At 40.5% G+C, this 22,646-nt stretch overlaps 5 protein-coding genes across 5 annotated transcripts; 3 read left to right on the forward strand and 2 right to left on the reverse strand.

Moving 5' to 3' along the window:
* The first annotated feature begins 229 nt into the window (after positions 1-229).
* LOC145902327 (histone deacetylase 1-like) lies at positions 230-20,340 on the forward strand. Its single transcript, XM_082990260.1, has 15 exons — positions 230-399; positions 661-773; positions 1,071-1,188; positions 1,367-1,441; positions 1,572-1,710; positions 2,207-2,348; positions 2,811-2,915; positions 3,024-3,120; positions 3,316-3,456; positions 3,544-3,590; positions 3,791-3,911; positions 4,110-4,181; positions 19,327-19,467; positions 19,695-19,789; positions 19,958-20,340. The coding sequence occupies exons 1-15, from the start codon at positions 348-350 to the stop codon at positions 20,165-20,167; spliced, it is 1,668 nt and encodes a 555-aa protein (XP_082846386.1). The 5' UTR covers positions 230-347; the 3' UTR covers positions 20,168-20,340.
* LOC145902328 (uncharacterized) lies at positions 7,289-9,715 on the forward strand. The gene is made up of 4 exons (XM_082990261.1): positions 7,289-7,866; positions 7,943-8,066; positions 8,304-8,475; positions 8,611-9,715. Exons 1-4 carry the CDS (start codon positions 7,338-7,340, stop codon positions 9,193-9,195), a joined length of 1,410 nt encoding a protein of 469 aa, XP_082846387.1. The 5' UTR covers positions 7,289-7,337; the 3' UTR covers positions 9,196-9,715.
* LOC145902326 (uncharacterized) lies at positions 11,048-18,828 on the forward strand. The gene is made up of 9 exons (XM_082990259.1): positions 11,048-13,198; positions 14,433-14,589; positions 14,895-15,046; positions 15,113-15,358; positions 15,798-16,094; positions 16,288-16,478; positions 16,617-16,716; positions 17,279-17,392; positions 17,603-18,828. The coding sequence occupies exons 1-9, from the start codon at positions 13,042-13,044 to the stop codon at positions 18,118-18,120; spliced, it is 1,932 nt and encodes a 643-aa protein (XP_082846385.1). The 5' UTR covers positions 11,048-13,041; the 3' UTR covers positions 18,121-18,828.
* Positions 20,341-20,391: 51 nt separating the features above from the next.
* Positions 20,392-21,080, reverse strand: LOC145902341 (uncharacterized). Its single transcript, XM_082990274.1, has 3 exons — positions 20,995-21,080; positions 20,861-20,936; positions 20,392-20,771 (listed from the first exon to the last, which is right to left on the reverse strand). Exons 1-3 carry the CDS (start codon positions 21,067-21,069, stop codon positions 20,392-20,394), a joined length of 531 nt encoding a protein of 176 aa, XP_082846400.1. The 5' UTR covers positions 21,070-21,080.
* Positions 21,081-21,259: 179 nt separating this feature from the next.
* Positions 21,260-22,629, reverse strand: LOC145901726 (uncharacterized). The gene is made up of 5 exons (XM_082989493.1): positions 22,381-22,629; positions 22,165-22,315; positions 21,949-22,109; positions 21,609-21,809; positions 21,260-21,501 (listed from the first exon to the last, which is right to left on the reverse strand). Exons 1-5 carry the CDS (start codon positions 22,529-22,531, stop codon positions 21,260-21,262), a joined length of 906 nt encoding a protein of 301 aa, XP_082845619.1. The 5' UTR covers positions 22,532-22,629.
* Between the last annotated feature and the right edge of the window lie 17 nt (positions 22,630-22,646).

Genomic DNA, 22,646 nt, shown 5'->3' on the forward strand with positions numbered 1-22,646 from the left:
CAACTAACGCTGAGAAAACAACAACCAGCCAGAAATTCTCCCAACAATGGTTTCTGAAAATTTTAGCACTCCTATAATAGGTGCGTAAGTAGCCTAAACTCGAAGAATTAAAAAGGAAGTATTTCGTTTCGCTGTAGTTTTGAATTTGGCCAGAAAGCTTTTTAAATAATATTATTTTATTTATTTTCTCTGAATATGATCGGCTTGAGTGAGTTTGTTGTAGCGAACAAACGGAAAAGCGTCCCAGTTGAATCTCCGCGAAGCCGTCAGACGAATTTTTATTCCTTGTTTGTTTTTGATTTGTGAAAATTTGTGTGGTTCAAATTTATAGTTAGGCGTGTGAAGCTATGGCGTTGACAACCCCGGGAGGAAATAGGAAAGTCTGCTATTATTACGATTGTAAGTACTTTACATTTTACACATACAGTGACAATAAAAATATGCAAAAGTACGGGTGCACGCAAGGTCGTCCGGATCCGATTTCAAATCGAGCACCTTAACATTTTTCCGTTATTGCAATCATATTAATTAATATGTTGATGAGGAGCTTACACATGTTTGGGTATAAAACACTGCATTTAACCTTAAAAAAAATCCCAGTGCTTCTTAAAAGCTCCAAAACACTTTTGACACTTGGTTTAAATGACTTTCTGTTTTTAGCGGACATTGGCAACAACTACTATGGACAGGGTCACCCCATGAAGCCACACAGGATACGAATGACCCACAATCTTCTTCTCAACTATGGCCTGTACAGAAAAATGGAGATTTATGTACGAAAAGATGTCTGAAACTTAAATGAACATTTTGATCTAATGGATAATCTGTGTTGTTCATGTTGAATTTTGGCTTCACAAAATTAACGCCAAACCATAACATTGTACATTCGCCACTAACTATTTAATCATTTTGGACAACTTTATTCTGTTTAATTCACTCCCCCCTCCCCGACAGATGGTTTGTACATAGAAATTTAATGTAACTTTGTTATGCAAAATTTGTGCAGTTTTTTTTTTAAAAAAATTATGCTTTTCATTCAAAAAATGTTACTATGAAAACGTTACTTTCAGCGCCCGCACAAGTGCATTGCTGACGAAATGTCGAAATATCACAGTGATGATTACATCAAGTTTCTGAGAAGCATTAGACCGGATAATATGTCTGAATATACCAAGCAGATGCAACGATGTAAGTTTGAAGCAAATCATCAATATAATTGTTAATTAATGCATAGTGAATCTCAAAAAGTCGGACTAAAAAGTTACTTTAGTATAAAAACATTTTTGAAAATTATTTTTTTATATTTAGGGATTTAATGTTTTTGCTGCTAAACAGAAAGATTAATTTTATTCTAAACTATGTTTAGTTAATGTTGGGGAAGATTGTCCCGTATTCGATGGTCTTTATGAGTTTTGCCAACTATCTGCTGGGGGATCTGTCGGTAAGTCAGCTTGAATATTGTGTTTAAAGTTTGTGTTTAAGTGATCATCTCCTTTAAATAACTTACAAAACTATTTGTAACTTGTATTTTTTCAAAGATAATCAGCCATTATCAAAACTTTTATTTGTAGCTGGAGCCGTCAAAATTAACAAGCAGCAAACAGACATTGCGATAAACTGGGCTGGTGGACTCCACCATGCCAAGAAGTCAGAGGCTTCTGGATTTTGTTATGTCAATGATATTGTTCTGGCTATCCTGGAGTTATTAAAGTAAGCTAGCAATAATAAAAATATTGTGAAATCGTTCAGGGATGTTTGAATCCTGATATGATACTATTTACTGATTTATTTTCATGTAAATTATTTGTCGTGAACTAATCTTGGTGGTTTTGTGTGAACTGTTAACAATAGATAAAAAAAATACATAAACAACTATGTACATTTAAAAGCTCCAAACAAGAGAAACATACTGTGATTCTGTTTGAATAAGTTTTGGTAAATGGAGAAACTGATGATGCCGTTTTAGGCGAAATATATTTTTCTCTCAATAAATCGATCTGAGCTGTCTACAGATCGCTGTTTTGGGATTTTAATACATTATTATTGATACGGTGCGCGATCGACAGCCTGCCAGGGGCCTTTGGTTTTTTGATCCAGTTTTGATTTACTAATCACATACTGTGAAGTTTCAGTATGTTTTGTCAATAAATTTAAACATTTTTTACATAATGATAAAGTGTATTAATAATGAATGGAATCACTTCAGATATCACCAGCGTGTGTTGTACATTGATATCGACATTCACCACGGCGATGGTGTGGAAGAAGCTTTCTACACAACCGACCGAGTCATGACCGTCTCATTTCATAAATATGGCGAATACTTTCCAGGAACTGGAGATCTTCGTGTAAGTTGGAAGTACAACAACTTCCAGTGATCTTTATCTGCTTGTGAACCATGTGATGGATTCATGTGATGGATTCATGTGATGGATTCATGTGATGTTTGTTTATCCAACTCACATCGATAAAATATCAAAAACATAAATATAAGGAAGAAACTGTAAAAAATAGTTCCAATGACTTTGATGTAATCTTTGGGAGAAGGCATTTGATTTTGTTGCCACGAGTTGTGATTATCACACAAAAGTGTTTATTGTAACAAAAATAAATATATGTGAACTCTAAAATTAATGTTTAAAAGCTGAATCCACATTGCGTCTTCCTAAAGTTGTAACTCTCGTGAACTGAGCTATTACACCCCTGTACCTTAGTTTGAAAACAATTTGTTTAAATCCTTGTGAAATAATGTTGTTGTTCATGTTGGTGCATACCCGAGTTTTGTGGTTATATTGTGAATGTAACCTCAGGACATTGGAGCTGGGAAGGGCAAATATTATGCACTCAACTTTCCTCTAAGAGATGGAATGGATGATGAATGCTACGAACAAATATTCCAACCGGTCATTACCAAAGTGAGTGCATCCATTTTAATACTTGGAAGAATGGTGACAAGCAGTTAACGTTGAAATGATAAATTTACATAGTTTTACAAGAAGGCTTGATTATTGGGTTTCTTCCAGGTAATGGAGTATTACCAACCCAGCGCGGTCGTTCTTCAGTGTGGCGCTGATTCACTGACAGGGGACAGACTTGGCTGCTTCAATCTCTCTGTCAAAGGTATTTATGTTGTAATGGGATAAATTAATGTTGGTATTTTTTTAAAAAAACAATCAAACATTTAGGATCATTAAGAGCTGCAGACATTATTTCAAACTGTAAAGTCTCGTCAGCTCAAAAATTTCATGTCATAAAATTGCCCATGTTAGTTATTTGCAAAACTTTCGATCGACATAACACAAAACACTTCTCCAGGTCATGCGAAGTGTTTGGAATATGTAAAAAAATTCAACATTCCGATCCTAATGCTTGGGGGAGGGGGCTACACCATCAGAAACGTTGCTCGATGTTGGACTTACGAAACTGCAGTTGCTCTTGGGCAAGAAATTCCAAACGGTAAACTTCTGTAATTGTAGATTTGTATTTCGAATGTTCAGTAGCTGTTGCTTGTATTGTTGCTCTAACCAAGATATTTTCCTGCAGAGTTGCCGTATAACGACTACTTTGAATACTTTGGTCCAGACTTTAAGGTAAGTGACGTTTTACCAAACAGTTATGGAAAGCTTTCTGTAATATAATAAGGTATTTGCTGTGATTGAAATGAAAGTTTTGACCCCGACTCCAGCATGGATTTGGTGTTTTTCAACTAAGTTGGAAGCACAGGTTGTACCTCGCCTCTCAATCGCTTGCGTCTCCTGCTTTTCAGTCAATTAATGTTTTTACATTCTAGCTCCATATTAGTCCAAGCAACATGTCAAACCAGAATACAACAGAATATCTCCATAAAATCAGACAACGACTGTTCGAGAATCTTCGAATGTTGCCTCATGCCCCAGGGGTGCAAATGACCGGTAAGCTCAAATTTCTGATCAATCAAATTGTCAACTTTTTCAGTGTTTTTGGAAATATACATGTAGTCAGTTTTTTAAATGTTTTTTTTTTTTTGGAAACACACAAAATCATGTATTCAAAGTTTGCTGTGTTGTAAAATTTAAAGTTTAGGTTGTACAATTTCTAGTGGCCAGATAAAGTAGTTTCATGCTTTTCAGATATTCCAGCAGATGTCGCCGCAGAGGAAAGTGAGGATGAAGCAATGGAGGATCCGGACAAGCGGACGTCAAGTAAGGGACCGGTGTTGATTCAGTGTTTAAAATTAAAACGTGTTTACTCTGGCTTGGCAACAGATGCTAACAAAATGGCGGATCGATAGAAAAAAATATTCCATAGGAATGTTCAATAGGTTGCAATGTTTAAAATGCTCCTATGTAATGGAGTGTGCTGTACTTTTGTAACATGTCAAAATTGTGTGCTGCGAATTTATTGAATAATTTTAAGAAAAAATCTGTTTGGTTTTAAACTGTGAATGTTACTATTCCAATTTAGTAGGGTTTGGTTGTAACTGTGCTAGTGTGTAGTGAATAAGAGTAGTTTATGAAGTAAGTAACAAAAAAGAATATCACAAAGACTTGGAAGTCCCCGAGTACTTGGAAATCCTGAGAATACGGAACTATGGGTGAGTGGTCATGCTTCATTGGTTACAGGCTCCTTTTTCAAGTCAGTCTGGTTTTTCAGCATGAGCTTGTCAGCCCTAGAATGGTTGATGTGCAGTTATGAGTAGCTTTCTACTAGTTTAGTTACAACTGTTGTTAAGATAGATAACTTAGTATTGGCTTTGGTTCCAACAGATCAAAATTGTTCAAAATGCTATAATTTGTTGCATGTTAAATCATGGTGAATGTAGTTTGAAGGTCTACTGGTTAAATTTGAGTGTTTATTGTTTTTGAAATATGGTTGAATCTTTTGGTTGCTAGTGAAACTGGTTTTGTAATGTTAGCAACAATACTGACAGTAAATATTGAAAAAACGAAACAAGATATATATATCAAAATATTGGATCTCGTTCAGTTGACACAAGACACGGTTTATTGACTGGCAGTGTTATGTTATGGTTCAACATCTACTATGTGTAAAATGACAACAAAACTTCTTCCCTGCTTCGCACTCGTGAACAAGTAACAGGGCGTGAAAACTTAATTGTCAGGTGGTCGCCATTCTGTTAGTTATGAGTTAGATTTTGTGTTTTTGTAAAAAGTCATTTGGTTTCTTCTAATGCATTTTTCATGGTTGGTCAACTGTTAGGAAATGTTTTCCTTGTTTATTGACAATATTTGTAGAATTTATAGCATTAACACAAAACCTTTCTATAGTTTGCTTTATGTTAACAAATCTTGTGCTAACTATTTACATTGTCCTTAAGCCCACCATGTCAAGGCCTTCCATCAATCAGTTGCAACAACTTCCCTTGTCAGTATGGAAGTGGCAAAATATCAGGATTTCAACCCTTTTCCACTCATGTATTTTCTGTTAACCTGGAATTTGTTGCAGGGTGTTTTTATTTCATATGTAGTTGTTGAGCTTTGTGGTTTAGCCACCTGAGGATTCTTTTAATGAATCTACAGAGCAACAGACGTCAAAACTTTAATGAACTTTCTCATATCTTTTATCAAAGGATGAATTACATGAATTCTCTTGATTTGGCAATCTTGAATAAGACTGACTTTTGTATTGTAAAAATGTGTACCAGCTTTCGCTACCGCATTCCGCCTATTTTTTTGTATCGCATTGTGTTAATTTACACCTGATGTATACTTCACAATACAAAAGTCAGTCTTCTTAAAGAGTGCCTAACCAAAAGTATTAAGTTTGTGGACATAAGGCAGATACGGCACATTTCATAAATTGGTTATGAGACATGAACATCCTTTCTGACACTTCTCAAATGTTGTCAAAAATTTGCTGTGCAAAAACTGTTGACTGGAGTGGAAGGTATGTTGTTCATGGAGTCTGTCATGTTATTTTATGAGGTCAGTCAAACTTCCTGTCAATATTGTTCGTCCCATGATAAATTCAAGGCCTCTCTGTGTTGGTCTTGCACTGTAGCCTTTTATTTATATAGAAAACATTTGTGGAAAATTATATAAAAACACCTTTTCCCATGAGCCAACCCCTTTACATGAATACATGAAGGATGGTTTAATGATTTATTCATGAACCTCTGAATGCCAGACATGGGAGTTTGTTACTCCATGAGAAAAGGTGGAAGGTATCTGATTACCTGTGTAGTAGACTTAGTGTCAAATTGCTTCCACTTGAATGAGAAAGCATAATGTGGTCGACCATGAGATTATTGCACAAATGTTTTTTTTTGCTTTTAACTAGTTTTAGGGCTTATGATCACAGATCCATCGTTTTGAAAACTAGTCATTGTTTAAATTGCATTCCATTGCCAACAGATTTTACAACGAGACAAATTTCCATCCACAAACACATAGTGGACCCTTGGAAGTTGTTTTGCCCTGGAACTTGCTTCTAAACCAGTCAACATTTATATAACGAACGTCACAATGTGTTTGCATGATTTCAACAAAGTCGCGTGTTACGTCAGAGGAATTCTGGCGCCGAGCCACAGAGCAGGAAGAAGTAATGTCAGTTAATAACGTTTGTCGACGGCTTGCGCACGATGCTAGTGTACAGGATGCCAGTTTCGGTTTAAGCGGTTGAAAGAATCAGTTGATTAAATGCGTTTTGAGGCGAAACAATCAACAGGAATGTTAGGTTACGTGCGTATTAAGGTTTGACGAAGGTTATTGTTATCTGTTCAGAATGATTATTGGTGTTAACGTATGTTTGGTATGATCAGCACTTTCGTATATTAATCTGATCGTTTTATTTTCCTTGTTTTGAAACCGGCCAATGTCTTGTGGTAGCATTGCCATACTGCGGCGGTTACCATGGTTAAACCTCAGTGGAACCCTTCCATGCGTCCTAAATATCGTGTTTTTGCTTGCCTGGTTTGTTTGTGATCAAACAAACGAAAGATTATCTCGTCATCACGTCTGATCAACACCCAAGTCTACGCAAGGTTGATTTCTTGAAACTTTCTCGTGTAGTTTTTTATTGAGTGCTTGGTGGTAATGTTGGGTTGTTCATAAAATCGATACCTCGTTTTCTTGACGTTGAAATCTTGTTTCTTTCCGTTTCCAGAGGAAGTTTGTTGTGGTTGAAATATTCCTGTAAAATTCACATCCAGAATTCACATTGCTATGTGTTGGATTGAATCAATTTGTATGGGGTTGGTGGTTGATGAGATCAGTATTATTGTGTTGTATTTGTAAATTGTGTGCGGCAGGAGTTCAGCACTTTAGGTTCAGCAGAAACTTAAAACGTGTTTCACTTTTAAAGGAAATATGTTTAAAATCTTTTTATGCAACTGAATAATGGCTGCTGAACGGAGAAGGTGGATATTGATTTTGTGTCAAGCTGCATCAGTCATATGTGTCAACCTGACTAGCACCAGCCATGTGACAACGAGTCAAGCAAGTGCAACAAGGACCATGCCGGATACTTCAACATACCAACTTGCCACAAAACTTTCCACTGCAACAGCTACAAGTAATGGAGGCAAAAGCGAGGGGTATTGCAAGATGGCATTGTCGGTTGAGCACATCGAATGTGACAACCATGATTACAGTCAGGTTCTGTGCCTTGAACAACGGGCACGGGTCAACTTGTCTAAGAATGGAGACGACGCTTGGGTGATTTACTGCACTTTCCACACACCTGAGGACAGGGGGGAAATCATGAGTAAAGGATACAAGTGCGTGCTGACTGAATTTCTCGGTCACGTGACTTGCACCTCGAACGAATCGAATTTCACTGCTCAGTGTCAATTCACGATGTTCTTCTGCCAACAAATCGGACTGGACGATGATGTGTGCGAACAGAAGATGCAGAAACTATACGAAGGTTAATTGACTTTCAATTGTATTTGGAGCAAAATATCTTCTCGGTAATAACGAAAGTGTTGAAACGATTTGTGCAGATGGAGGTGAGTGTGGGGCGAACGACAACTGGTGCCCAAAACCAAACTTCTACTCGCTAAACAAATACATTTTCACCACCGAAAGAAGCGTGAAGTTCGGAGACCTGAAACGGTTTCAATTCAAGTAAGTACCAAAGTTAAACCGTGTACAGCATAACTCTGCACCTTGAGCAAAACCTTCTAATTGAAATGAGAGCTGGTAACGTTTCGTATCAGCATAATTCCATTTTCATAATGGTGTGTATGATTTGTGTGCGGTTTGTTAAATAGGGTGGCGCGAATCATTTTGAATGTCCTCTATCAACACATGTGTGTGGTTGTTTGCTCTCATCCGACATTCACTGACCACATTTTCTCCTAGGGCTCCCAGCCATTGTATGGCTGCTTACGTCAAAGTTGCCGCCATCGTCGGGGCGGTCGTTGCTGTCATCGTCATCGTAGCGTTCATCGTGCTCGTCAGAAAAATTAAGCCGGTGTACATGAAATACTGCGACCCTAAACATTACGAATCCACCCCCGTCGTCCAGTACCTGGTAAGTGGTCACGTGACTGTGACAGCCAATGATCAAACGTATATTAGTCACGTAATCATGCTGTTGTCTTGTTAATTTAAATCCAAATTGCGAAACATTTGGAAGCGATGAGTTTCAGCTTGTTTGTTTCCACAGAACAAACTTCTCGTGGATGAAGGGGATTCACCCAAACTAACAGAAGGTGAATATTTTGCAAACGACGAAGAAGAAGCTCCTAGCACTCTACCGCCACCTAGTGAAACAGCACACCTGTTTGTAAACAATGGCTCTCTACTGCCACCTGCCGTCCGTGTGAGCAGTGGATCGTCGGTTTCCAACAGTGGAAGAAACCAGAGAGATTTCACGGATTACGCGGAGAGCGGGACAAGTTCAACCATGCCCTTCCTTAACCGACCTTCACTCCCTCACGAAAACATTTACCAGGGCGATTTACTCCCCACCACAACATCCGCACACTTCAGAGTTTCCGCGGAAAAATGTGACGACAGCGGGGGGTTAGATTCGGGGAATCCCCGATCGGTCCATGCCCACCCGAGCACCTCGAGTCAATCGTCGTTTGTTAATCCTGGTTACATGGGGTTTAACAACTACACTGTGTACCAGACCAACCAGCAACAATCTGACGCCAGAAGCTATAACAGAGATGACGAAGTATTCCACGGTGACGTCACGTCCGGAGAAAGTTCAGGGGTCAACATTGACAACCCCGGTTATGTCTGACCTTGGAGCTTATGTTGATTGAAGCGAGAAACCGAGGGTTGGGGGTTGGAAACCCGTTCGATGCTTTGCACTAAAGAACACGAAAGTTTCCCTGTGCTCATCAGAAGACAACGTATATTTTACAAATTGATGAAAATCATGATTGAGGGAGATTCTTGGGCGGGAAATACCAACACGATTCTCACGTTTCCATGGCGACGGCGACCCGAGTGTGTTCGGGAACTTTCTTCTTGGTTTATTATTTTACTCCGCTGATATTTTGTGTTTGCTGGCCTGGACAACCAAAACTTAATGTTACTAAGCCCTTTGTTACAAATAAGAATACCTTGTCATGTAGCAAAGGGCTACTTACAAACTTTGTGTCGTTTGTCAGACCAAATACGAGTCGCAAATCGTGGGCCAAAAAGTAGATTGCGGCCCTGCGGTTGGACCGCGGACACCGTCGGCCTCTTAAGCAACTTTCTCGCGCGCTGTTGCGATTTATTCGATGTTTTCTTGGCATTAAACATTCGTGTTAGTTGTTGATGGAGCTTGCCAAGCAAAAGTATGCAGAGTGAGGTTGAGTCTCAACATCTTCCACTAATTTACCTCCAGGCGCCCATTCTGTTTGTGGAGATTTTTCCTTATTTACGTCAAAATCTTTGACTGGTTTAAAAAAGAATTGCGGGCGCAGTCTTGCGTGACAAGTCAGATAATTGCAAGTCACCTGATCGACATGTCACCTTGTCTACATGTCATCTTATTGACATGCCACCTTGTCTAGGTGCTAAATACGTAGTCTATGGCACTTATTAATCTTGCATCTCTTATGCTATTAGCATGTGCAGGTTGTATGAGGTTGCACACTTGATTGTTTGAAATGTTGGATATGTGTTTGGGTCATGTCTCGTCTTCCGTCATGCTTGAACGGCCATGCTCGTGTGCAAGTTGAGGTTTTAAGTTGGATATTTAATTATCTGCATCACCATCCTGTGTAACCAGTTCGCCTGAAGTTGACAACCCGTGTGATTCATTGCAAGCACTGGTTTTACTTGAATTTTGGCCAGAATAAACAGACAGTTTGTAGCTCGAGGCAAAATTACACCTGTTCTGTTTCAAAGTGCCTCTCACTGTCTCTGTTCATGTGTTATTAAGCTCGTGTGCAGGTCATATTTTTATCTGATTCGTCGCAACTTTCACCATTAGTTGCAGACTGCACTGTCGCAGATTTGTCATATCAGCCCAAGGTCAAGAAATTCTTGTTCGTGAAGGTAGTAGTTAGAGTGAGTTAAGATTCCATCTCTTCAGCACGGTTGACAGACAGGGGTTTCAATTTCTTACTGTGTTTTCACGTAAAGTCTGGGAATGTTTGTTTTATGTCAACCTCGAACTAATCACAATTTCACGTTGTCGCTCACGTGACGAACAATCGTGACGTAATGTGTGGTTGGAAGTTGACTAAATTTTGAAACAGCATGTCACCGTTAAAGGGTTTAGTCGTGCAATTACTGGTGACGTAACAATGCCAAAATAAACGTCAATGATGCGACAAAATTGAGTTGAACCAAATGCCGTTTCAATACGGAATCAAGATACAGGGTTTTTGGGTAACAGATGGTCTGGGAAGGTTTAAAGAAATCGATTCCTGGTTGCACGAGACCTTATTCCACCAACCTCCCGCTATACCCGTGTCTTTAACACTTGTTTGAGTTGGAAATATGATTAAAAGTCTTTGGATTGTTGATTCCCAAAAACTAGAAACAAACGAACTGATGGTGGCGACTACCGCTGTATAATTTCTCTTATTTAATTTTTTTGTTTTCGTTTTGATAATTTGGTTTCTTTCTCCAACTTAATTTTGATAAACCAAGTTGGGATTTTATGAATTTCTCCAAATCTCCACGGTGCACGAAACCAGCAAAATTCCTGGGACAAAGTTTTAAACTCAGGAACAGTTTTATTTTTAACGGAAGTCTCCGGAATTCTGGTGTCTCTGATTTCTTTGGTGTTGATACCGCGTCTCGTGCGTCACATACCGATGCCCTCCAAGTCCGTGTTGTCCGACGGTTAAAAATATTCGCACGTGATTCGTGTCTTGGGATTCCAGAAATCTCTTTGGTTCCAGGTCCACCATTAACTGTGTGGAACCGTGGGTGGGCCGGAATCACTCGACCCAACAAATCGTTTGTTCCCACGTATCTTTCAACGAGATCTTGTAAAGTTTACATCCGAGTTGGTTGCTGGATGTTAGGTGGGATTTTGTGAGGAAATGTTCTTGATTTCAGTAGAGTTTAGTTAGTTACCTAATTGATCATTCGTTACATTGTTGTTTTTGTCTGTTTGACGCGCGAGTGTTTGTGTGTTTTTGTGCGAGTGTGTGTGTGTGTTCTTGTGCGAGTGTGTGTGTGTGTGTGTGTGTGTTGTCGCGTTGGACGAACTTTTCCAAGTCGTGACAAAACTTAGTTTCTCGATGCTGATCAGATGTTAATCATAAATCACTTGGTTGGATGGGGGGGGAGGATTGTGTCGAACCGTCTTCCGGTTGTTGTCATTCTATTGCTTCCAACTTCGCTTCATCTCAGTCGGTATAAAGTATAGTTGCTTCGTTTATATGCAAAGTTTTGTGATTAATCAAAAGGAATATATTCGATCCCGGTCAGAGGAATACAGGCTCGGGATTACGATATTGTGAATATCCCAACGGTTTCTTTCTGAGATCGTAGTTGTGATGACTGGAGCTTGTGGGCACCCAGGTTGATTGGCAGGTGATGCCCCGCCCTATCGAAAGAGCACGAACATTTTTTCGCTTGAGTGGAAACAGCGACGCAAGTAGGGCAGCAGCAGTAGCATGTTGGTAGGAAGTTGTTGCTGCTTGTCGGAAAATTTCTGTTAAACTGTCCAGCGACGACCCTCGTTTTGTGGGCTTGCTTCCTTTCTTGGCAAGTTGTCGCAATTCAAGGATCCACATGTTTTTCGAGAAGTTTCGCTGGCGTTCTGCTTGTGAGTTATAATAAGTTTCCTCTAACTGGCTTTTGTGGGTTGGGAATATTGCAAGAGTTGCGAGAGTTGGTGTTGAAACATTTGATGAATATTTCAGCAAGTCGTGGCTTTTCACCAAATTCGTTCGTTGGTTTTACTCATACTATTTGACGTCATTCGTCTGCGAGTACGTCTTATTTGTAGGGCAGAAGTTTTTGGGAAAATGATTCAAACTTTCGTATTTGTTGGTTGCGGTGAAAGAAGTTGGTTTTTATAAACAAGGCTTTACAACCCTCCTCTATGAGATGTATTTTGTTTGAAGATTTTATTTGAATCATTGTTTAAACTTTTCACAGTGCTGTCAATTAGTGAACACGTTTGTGACGGAGCGATCAGCTCGATGGGTAGAAGTAGAGGCTGTGTCATATCCTATCGGGTAGGACTGTTCATTCATCACAAGCAGCAAACAGTGTAAGTTTACACTATGTAGCCTCCCCCCATCTCCTGTTATTGCTCTTCAAACGCGGATGCGGTTTTTGTGGTTCGATCCAATATTGTCGGTAGCTGTGTTGTTTGTCTGGCTTGCCTAATTGATTAATTGTTGTAGCGAGCTATAACATTGATCTTCTTTGCAACCGTGCGAGTCTAGTTGGTTACTGCAGTTAAAGCTGGGTATAAAGGTTAGAGCCATCCCAGTTAGCATCGGACATTCCATGAAATCAGCAGCTAGAGTTGATATTGTGAGTTGCAGAAAGTTCCCCAGTAAGCAATGCTTGTAGACCATCAGGTTGTGCAGCAAGTTTGTTTGTAGATTAGAAATAATGGCAAAACACTTCTTCGCAGATCATCACAGACCCAAACGTACTGTTGGCAATTACTAACCCAATAATGACGGGCGATACATGCCATGTTGTGTTGTATGTGGCATTATTGGCATGTGTCAACGGTTTGGTGAAACGTGTTGTGTCACCCTGTTCCAATTCAAGCCACACTGATGAATGCGATTATTGCGTGAAGAATTCTCCATCTCCCATGACCATGTGTGGTGAGTTTTACAAACTAACAAAGTTACTTTACTGTGTTTTCAGTTATTTCTTGTGTTTAAAATCCGCGTAACTCGAAACCTGGGCAAAACCAACACAAACTTTATTATAAACCGTTTGGCAGGCTCGTAACCTGTTTGCGATTATTAACATTAAAAAGGCGAAAACATGCACTAGAATTCCATTTAACCACACTGGACAGCGTCACCAGCTCCTGGTACCGGGGATTACCCATGTTTGCGCTAAGTATTTATGGTTGGGAAGTTTTTGTGTCGAAACCTCGGTTTTAAGAACCACCTTCATTTAAGTTAGAGGTGAAATCACACCAATGTCGAACGGAGGTTTGTAATCGAGCGTCCTGTGCTGTTCGTCCCACGGGACTTAACCTTGCGGTTATGACTGCTTCATGCAACCGTTTGACGTAACTTCACTGCCAGCTAGAAGGGCGATGCCGTGGTAAACACACACGTGAACCATCCAAGATTCAAACCATTCAACATTTTAACCATCCCATCTAAACACCATCCCCTAATTTTTTTTCTTGGGGCAAAGTTTTTTGTAAAAGCAAACATTTCAAATATTCCTTCACCATGGGGCGTTCAGTTAATGCTGACCAACCTTATAGATATCTGCACTGACCAGTTGTTTATTTTCGAAACAAACTATTCAAACGACATTTACAATAAAATGACACAATCATGATGCGCCTAAGTTTGGTAATTACCCCTCACCTCCCAGTGCGACTGGCTGCGAGCCTACGACAGATTCTCGGTGAGGAAATCACCTCAACATGGGCGCCTGATTGATAATCACCAAGATTTTGTTGGTGTCCATGCTTTGTTAACTATTCATTTATGTTTAGACATCGGCGTAAAATTAACATAATTTGATAAAAATGAAAAGAAACTTATTTTGATTCAGAGAAAAAAATGTCGGTCATTTGTTGATATTTTTTTTAAACCCACTGAAAAGTTTCGACAAATACTCGTGTTATTCTCGACCGGCAAAAAAGTGTTGGAGTTAAAGTTGGGCATTTTGTCACTCACTGTATCACGTGATCAGGCAGCTGACAAGTTGTGCATCCTGTACTGAGTTCATCATAATCCGATGGGTATTCGGCTTAACTGCCCTTGAACCGTTTGTAAAGTTGGGTGGGGGGGATGTACTTGATTTTCACCGTTGATTTCTGTTTGGTTGATCTGAGCGTTTGTTTAAGAAAGAAATCTTTGTGCGCAGAAATGAAATTAAAGTCGGAAGTAAGGAATCTTCAAATCCGTTTCAATCCGGAATACCCGAAGTTTTCATGGAGTTACAACAACAGAAGCCAACAAACACATACTGACCTTGAGATAACCTTGTATGCTTGGGACGCCACGAAAAGAAAAGATGAACCGTAAGTTTACTGCGGGGTTTCCCCAGGTTTTCAGCCAGTATAATATTGGTTTCAACATTTTGTGTAAAACAATGGGAAGTAATTTCACCCAAAACAATCCTGCCTCGTGTGTTTTGGTCTCTGCGTAAATTACATTGGGAAACGTGTCAAAAGAAAACGTAGCAATATGACACTTTCCTCTTCAAACACAGCCCGACTGTCACAATCACACCTGTCACATGTCACAACCACCTGTCACATGTCACAACCACATGTCACAATCCCACCTTGCCAGCACTCGGCAGTAAAAAAGCATTTTTTTACAGGGGATTTCCCGTCCCAGGTTGCTGCGGGATCAAGATGGGAGTAGGTGGTTGCCAAGCAACGACATGTCTTAGCGGTCACGTGTTCTACCGGGTGGCGAGTCCCGGATGTAGGTACTTCCCCCGTCGTCCAGTGATCGGAAGATTTCTTCAATGTAAGTCGAGGTTTTAATGCGTACAGTCAAAGTTTCATTGAGAATGACGTCACGTGTATGACGCAGGTGGTGACGAAAGGGAGTTGTCCCGATACTTGTACTTGTGTCCGAATAAGGAGATGCTTGGAGCGGAAAGGTGGATGAAGGAATTACATTGTGAGTGTGTGAAGTACGACACGAAGACCGGATCCTTCATGGCGAGCAACGACACTCTGCCATTCGAAAGCACTTCGTACAACGTGTGGTTGAATCTACACAGGAATCAGAGATCCAGGAGATTCTCACAAGTTTGTCTCTTTACTCTTCCCAAAGGTAAGAAGCCGTTGAAAGTTATATGGATTCAGTGAAATTCAAAGGGTTCCAAACAAAATGCGTTCAAACAAATTCTTTGAATCAACTTTAAAATCTCGGTGTGACACGTAAGTGCCACTACTACTACTGGTGGGGTCATGTTTATATAAAGGATTTATTTTGAAGTCAGACTTTCATCCAAAGTAATAAGTCCATGGTCAGATTTGCATTCCACATCTCTCACGTATTCATGATTTTGTTGCTTGCGTTTGGTGTTCAACCAAACATAGCAGAAACACTCAGTCATTCAGACAAGTTTGAAAACCCATTTTAACTTACGTTGAGTGATGATTTCCACAACCGGGGATCCCTGGCGTTCGCTCCAGAACTTCCACATAATATTTGAAACAACAACAAACGACTCAAGTATTATTTTTACAATATTTTCTCTTGTCTTCAGATCAAGTTGAGCGAGAGGGAGTGGCAGTTAACATGGGAATATCTAAAGATCCGATTCTGTTTCAACGTGGAGTGTTCGACATGCCCCACAGAAGTTGGGTTAATGGGAGTGTTATCGACAACCGGAATATCGACAACAGAGTCGCCTGCAAAGCCTGGCAGTACAACGGGACAAGTCTTTTCAGTCTGACCTCGACCAACGGAGATAACGAGACATTTACATGTATTGTGATGTGGCCGGATGGAACCGACCAGTTGCGGCCATTTTCATCTCATGTTAAATGCATGCCTCCAAATGGTGAGTCAAATCCACGATTCAAATGTTTCAGTCTTGTTTCAATCTTTTGAATTGAGTCCACTCTTTTACTGTAATATTATTGATATCTAGAATTTACATCAAACCATCGTTTAAAAAACAAGCTGTATTTTTTTAAACCAAGCACATAAAAAACGCCAAATCTGACGTAATCTTTATATCCACTTTTTTGCAGAAACTTATGTGAGGCACCCTGGTATTCTCGGTGAGAATCCGAACGATGACACAGTGCCACATGTCATTATCGGTGTGACAGGTGGCATTGGTGCCATTGCCATCATAGCACTCCTGGCTGTTGTCGTCAACAAATGTCGTCAGAATCTTCAGGCTTTCCTTCAAGAAACAAAGAACCTCCCCGAGCACATGGTGAGATTTCAAGGTGGAAAATATTTCAAAACCTGAGATAAAAATATTGATTGAAAACAGGAAAAAAAATGAATAAAAAATTTGGAGATTTCTTCAAACATTTCTTTCTTTTTATTTTGTGACAAAAATGTTTTTCAGCAAAACGTGATCGCGTGCAAGAACGTTCCAGAATTCAACGATTGTTTCGAAAAAGAGAAAGTCGATTTGATTGAATATGACATCATAAAGCCACGTAAAGGTGAAGATTGCGTGATTAAAATGTTGATCAAAGCTGGTCTACGAACATATCGACTCCACACAATGAAAAATTAATTAATTTTGACCCCAAACATTTGAATCCAACTTGCTGACAATCGAAGTGTGGTTGAGTTGCGAATGTTGACACGGGATCCCTATGTACGGGTTTACCTCAAACTGGTCGGGTAAAATACCTCCTCTGCCAACAACGTGACAAACCCGGCAACACTGGAAAGGTTCTTGACACGAGAACGCGCTTAGTGACGTAACAATCCATTTCCGGTGGGATCATGGCACGTTGGGGCGTGTGTTAAGTCGGCTGTGCATTGTGACGAAACTAATGGTCTCATTCCACTTTTATGCTTTTAGTCTGCGAACCCAATTAAAAAAGACACCAACGCATTTTCGCGCTACATAACAAGTTGAACGCCTCAGGGCAAGACTGTGGTTAAAATCTTTGTTGACCTTTAAAGCACGCGGTTTGACCTTCATAGCACGTGTAATTACGAACATGTCTTCCTAGATGTAGAGAAAGTGGTTTTATAACACCTCTGTATGCACAGATGCTTTCACAACCGATCATCCGACTTCTCAAACTCACCGCTCTCTCATCCTACAAAACTACTGTGACGTCACTGATATATTCATGGAAGCTTCGTCGTCATCTGGACAAGGCGGTGAGTTTTCGAATATATGATTGTTACGTCATGTCGGACAATACTTACACAAGTAGAAATATCTGCAGTATTGTGACGTAATTCTGTTCTTCTGTGTTGAGGGTAAATGATATCCCAGTATGGTAGGGTCAGAGATGACGTCACGACATTATGTTTCCAAACTCTAATCTACAAACATTTCGTCACCATAGCAACCAATCTTCTTTTCAGATCTTCTTGCTTCCTGCCAACTTAAACGGAACCGTCTGGATTCCTCTTGCCCGAATCTTACCTCCAGCTCATCCGGTTACGACAGCAGCGCGCGACTTAGCAGCGAAAACTCCGCCACATCCGACGTTAGTGACCTCACGATGACGTCAATGTTCGGTGAATCGGCCGTGACGTCAGCTGCTACGATGCGAATGGAGCTTGGGGGCTCTTTGTCGCCAGATAGCGGATGTGGAAAGGAATGGAGCGATGGAAAAATTGATATCTCTCATCCGATGGGAGATGGTCGGATGAGGATGAGCGAAATCATCCGGAAGTTCCAGGATTTTGATCCGAATCAACATTCCAACATCTTAATGAAGAAGGATGAACATTTTAAACCTGCTCCTCATCCCGCTAACACAATGGGATTTCTTACTCCTTCTGATGATTCGGAGGATGGAGATGATCCTCCTCCTGAAGGCGGCTACCTCTGCAAACAAACTCTCACACCGATTGGAGTTGCGCAGAATGTCGCATAAAAGTTTACTCAGTGATTGTCTGCAGGACCAGGACCTGTTAAAGTGTTGTGAAAATATGAAGGAAGGATTTTAGTGGTGGATTTAAAGTTGGATGAGCGTGGGTGCGTGACCTTTCTGTTAATCAGAGTAGGTCACCTGCACACACTGTGGTCTGGGTTGGCGGCAGAAGAATCATCAGCAGAATCATTTAGATTGATTGTGAGTTAATGTGGAGGAATCGTCATTCATGAAACCTTCCTCAGCTAATTTACATCATTATTGGAATCATTGTCAGAAGGTTTCGGAAACGATTTCAAAATCGGTGCTTAACGTTTTGAGAAACCCCAAGGAATATATTTAGTGGAATATTTCTACCTCCGCACGTCTATTTTCATTGTACTGATTGTTGTATTTTGTACGAATGTTCGCATTTGATTCGATCTTGTAATGAACACTTGTCCAATGCAACTTCCACTAAAATAAAATTTCATTAATATATCCATAGGAATCAATACACTACCTCCACCGTGTATTCACAACCTTTCGAATTTGAACACAAAAAACATCCTTGGAAAACTTGTTAAAATATGGATTCCTGTTAAACCATTTTATCTTACAGGGATTGTCACGTTTGAAGACGAACCTCGGTATCAGTGATGCCGGGGTTGTGTTGTGTTTTACCACTTACCTCTTCTGAATCAGTGTGACTCAGCAGGGGCACTTTCCAGTTTCAGGTGATCACATGCCGCCATTCGAGCGTGCAATTACCGGAAACGCGAACGTATAAAAGCAGTGCAGTCACCGCTTTGACCTTGTCGTTGTTCGGTTGCGTTTTTTCGTAAAAATGAGTTTTGCTTGTCGCTATTTCGCACAAAAACGCACCAAATTCTTTTTGCTCACAAGAACTTCTGATAAACAACCTGGTTTTGGTGGCAATAAATGCTTTGAAAGTTTTTTCGACATCGTTGCGGTTTTGCGAGATTTCAAACGAATTGTGTGAAAACCTGACAACATTTGGTTTAAAGCAAACAGGATGTCCTCCCAGCATTCTGAGCAAAGTTGCTTCATCCAACGGTTGCCACGCGACGCACCCGGTTCTCTCCAATCCATGACGCGGTTATCCCGAATTTAACCCGTCGATACGCCATCTAGCGGCTGTTGCAAATTCTTCCAAATATCTGCGCGGGAAAATATTTGAAATAAAACGAATTTCTTGTCGATCTTCAGTCCGAGCATCGGATAAACGGATCCAACGAGATGATGAGTATTCTGACTCGGAGGATGAAGGAGAAGGTGGGAGGAAGAACGTGGAGTCTCATCGGAAGAAGAAGAGGAAAGTTGAGGAGCAAGCTGATGGAAAGACAGGAGGTGGGACGCAAAGTTTTTAAACTCGTTTTGGTTCCAAGCAGTTTAGCTGATGGAATCATCCCGAGGGATTTAAGTGAAGTTTATGGGTGACGTCAGTTAAAACTAATGTATGACGTCATAAAGTAAAGTAGGAACTCCCGTACAGTTGGTGACCAGTAAAGCCGCTCTTTATGTTTGAAATCGAACTATTTCCCCATTATGACGTCACTGACGGTTTTTCAATTCAGGAGACAATAACAAAGGGGAGGAAGCGGGCAAACCGGAAACAAAACCGGAACCGGAAGTGAAACCAAAGGCAGAGGAGGAGATGGAAACACAGGAGGTAAAATATGTAAATCTCAACAGCAGGTGGCGGTATAAACACACGTATAAGAATAATTCGCGTTCCACAAACCTCAAACATCGTCATTTCATGATTTGTGGTAACACACATACGGGGGAGGTATCCTGTTACTCGTTGTATTGTCATAATGCAACAAATTGTTCGCAGACAAACGAAGCAAAGGCCAACAATGAATCAAAGGAAGAAAATTCAACAAATCAAGAAAACTCTGCTAGTGACGAAACAATCAAACCGGAAGTTACGACAACGTCCGAAGAAACTTCAGCAACTCCAGGAAGTGACGTACAACCTGCTGCTGCGAAGGACGATGGTGATGACGTCAAACCATCGAATGATGACGAAAAAATGGAGCAATGAATTCTAGAACATCGACATTTTTTACAAACTGATCCCTGCCATCTGTTTCGTCACAATCGAACAATTGTGGCGTCACGTTCATCTCTCCTAGGCACATATTCCTTTGTTAAATATGATGTTTGTGTATAAATGTGGCGAGATTAAACTGGAGAGAATAAAACAGACGTCTTGTATCCAGGTTTCCCGTCCACAGTAATTGTTGAGTCATTCCAGAATTATCCACTTTAACAATTTAATCTTATGGGACATTCCCCGGGTGGTGGATTCCCGATCCCACTGTCCGTTTGGCTGTCAGGAGCGACCTTTAAATCGCGTTGCTTGGCAACGCCTTTTCCGGCAAAAAGAGTTTGGAAAATCTGAATCGCATCCTCCCTCTGCTCATCCGATATTGTCACTGAATCCAACAACGTTCGTGGATTAGGGAATGTACCCACATCAGTGGTGACGTTTCGAGGGTCGGGTGATGATTCAGCAACTCTGACGTCATCTCTTGGGGAATTCGCTTGGCGCGTGGTTGTTTTGTCGTCATATGTGGATATGTTAAATTGTAGATCTTTCCGCATGGTGGGGCTAGGGCGGGTTGGACTCGTTTCTTTTTCGAAACCTGTAGGAAGGAAAAGTTAGTTCATGGGTTGTGGGTTCGAATCCCACCAGAGCATGTTTCTTTTCCCCTTAATGAGGGGAAACACCCACGTGATGAAACGTCTTCTCTATCTTCGAAATTTTCGATAAAAGTAGATTCCCATGTTCCTTCACTCAGCAACTTGTCCTTTTGAAAAACATTATGACGTAACAATCCGTCCTGTCATGCAACAATACGACCTCACCAAGTGTTTGTAAAGTTCCTTGTCGCGTTGCAACATTTTTCTTGCTGTCTTTCTCATACGGTTCACTGCAACCATTGTTGCTATGGTTACGACAGACCCACCAATCAAGGAGTAGAATAGAAACTGCCAGAGAGTGTGTGGGGAATCACCGCTTCCAGCATCGCCTGGAACAACCCAGTGTTGAAACCAGTCATTGTTCAACAACATACATTAATGCACATCTCACACAGGGGTTGGAAACTGATTTGCACTCTGTACAGAATCTTTACTTACCCTGTCTCATACCTTTGTCTTTTCCACAGTAAGCGTGAATTCGCTGATCAGTCGCACCCCACAAAGCCACACAAGCAGTTTCGTTAAGGGGTTTTCCCCACTTATAGGTCAGCCTTTGACAGGACGTGTGGACACTAGATGTCGCATAATTTGGAAGGAGGAGTTTTTGGAGAGGAAAACCGAAAACTTTGGAGAGGAAATTAGTTTCCTTGTTGTCTGAAAACTTCATCTTATCTGCGAAGAATCCGACACAAAGTACGCTGAAGCGATTTATGTCACATTGGCAATTCATAGATGGAAACAAATATGTAAAATTATTGGTTTGTCATCGGGCTTTTCACCTTTGTGGGGTGAAAAAATGCAAAGCTCAGCACTTTTCTGCATCCAAATTCTTTTTGGAAGGATTCGGTTCCGATCACGAGGAAAGCGTGTCATTTCCCCCGAGTTTTTGTTGATTCTGACACAAAATATTTCTTTCTTCGTTCGTGATGTTGGACAAATATATGTAAAGTTGTTAGTCGCCTGTTTGGTGGAATATTTGCCTGGAAAAAAAATTATTGAAGTTTTTTTTTTATTTTATTCCGAAAACTTGTTTATTTTTGTCTCAAGACGTCATCCACGTAAAATCAACTTAACAAAAAACGTCATCACAAAGTTCTCACGACCAATTCCTCCACTCACATCCATCAACTCCCACCAACTGCTCCTTGTTTATCCCAATCCTCCCATCAATGTTGATTCCCCACCAGATGGCGATGTTCTTGCATCCGATGATCATCCCACATCTTCCTCTTGTCAACGGGATCCCGCAGCATCCGTGGATCCCCCTCCACATTCCTCCCCTTCAACAACAAAGTTGATTCACCTGAATGTTTAGAACAACCCCCCAACCCCAACCTTCTCTGATTGGTTGAAACGTGTTCGTAGAAAGTAAGAGTTGCATTGTGGTCGCCATGGTAACTCCATGTGCAATTCAGCGTTGTGATGTCACACTTGACGTCACTTACTATACTCTTTGAATCACGTTGCGTCATATTGCCAATGGCAACTAAATTAAAATTAAAAATGTGTTTGGTTTTTCCATTTCCGATTGACACACAATGAATTGATTACCTGAATTGTTCGATATTCCACAGTGACGACATAATGAGATACAGGTGCTGCATCCTGTTGTGACGTCATTGTGCTTACAATTGCTCGCTATTATTATTATCGACGACGCAAAGTTCGAAAGAAGGTAGACAAGGAACAGCGGGAGGTGCATTGTATCCAGTCGTCCTGCTCAAATACCAGTAATAATTCAGTGAGGAACCTCTTGACCAACTTTGTATTTTGAAGCTCTCTAATCCAACTCAACCCAATCAAAATATTACACGAGA

Source organism: Ascidia mentula, chromosome 5 (assembly GCF_947561715.1).
Source record: "Ascidia mentula chromosome 5, kaAscMent1.1, whole genome shotgun sequence".
NCBI classification, from domain to species: Eukaryota; Metazoa; Chordata; class Ascidiacea; order Phlebobranchia; family Ascidiidae; genus Ascidia; species Ascidia mentula.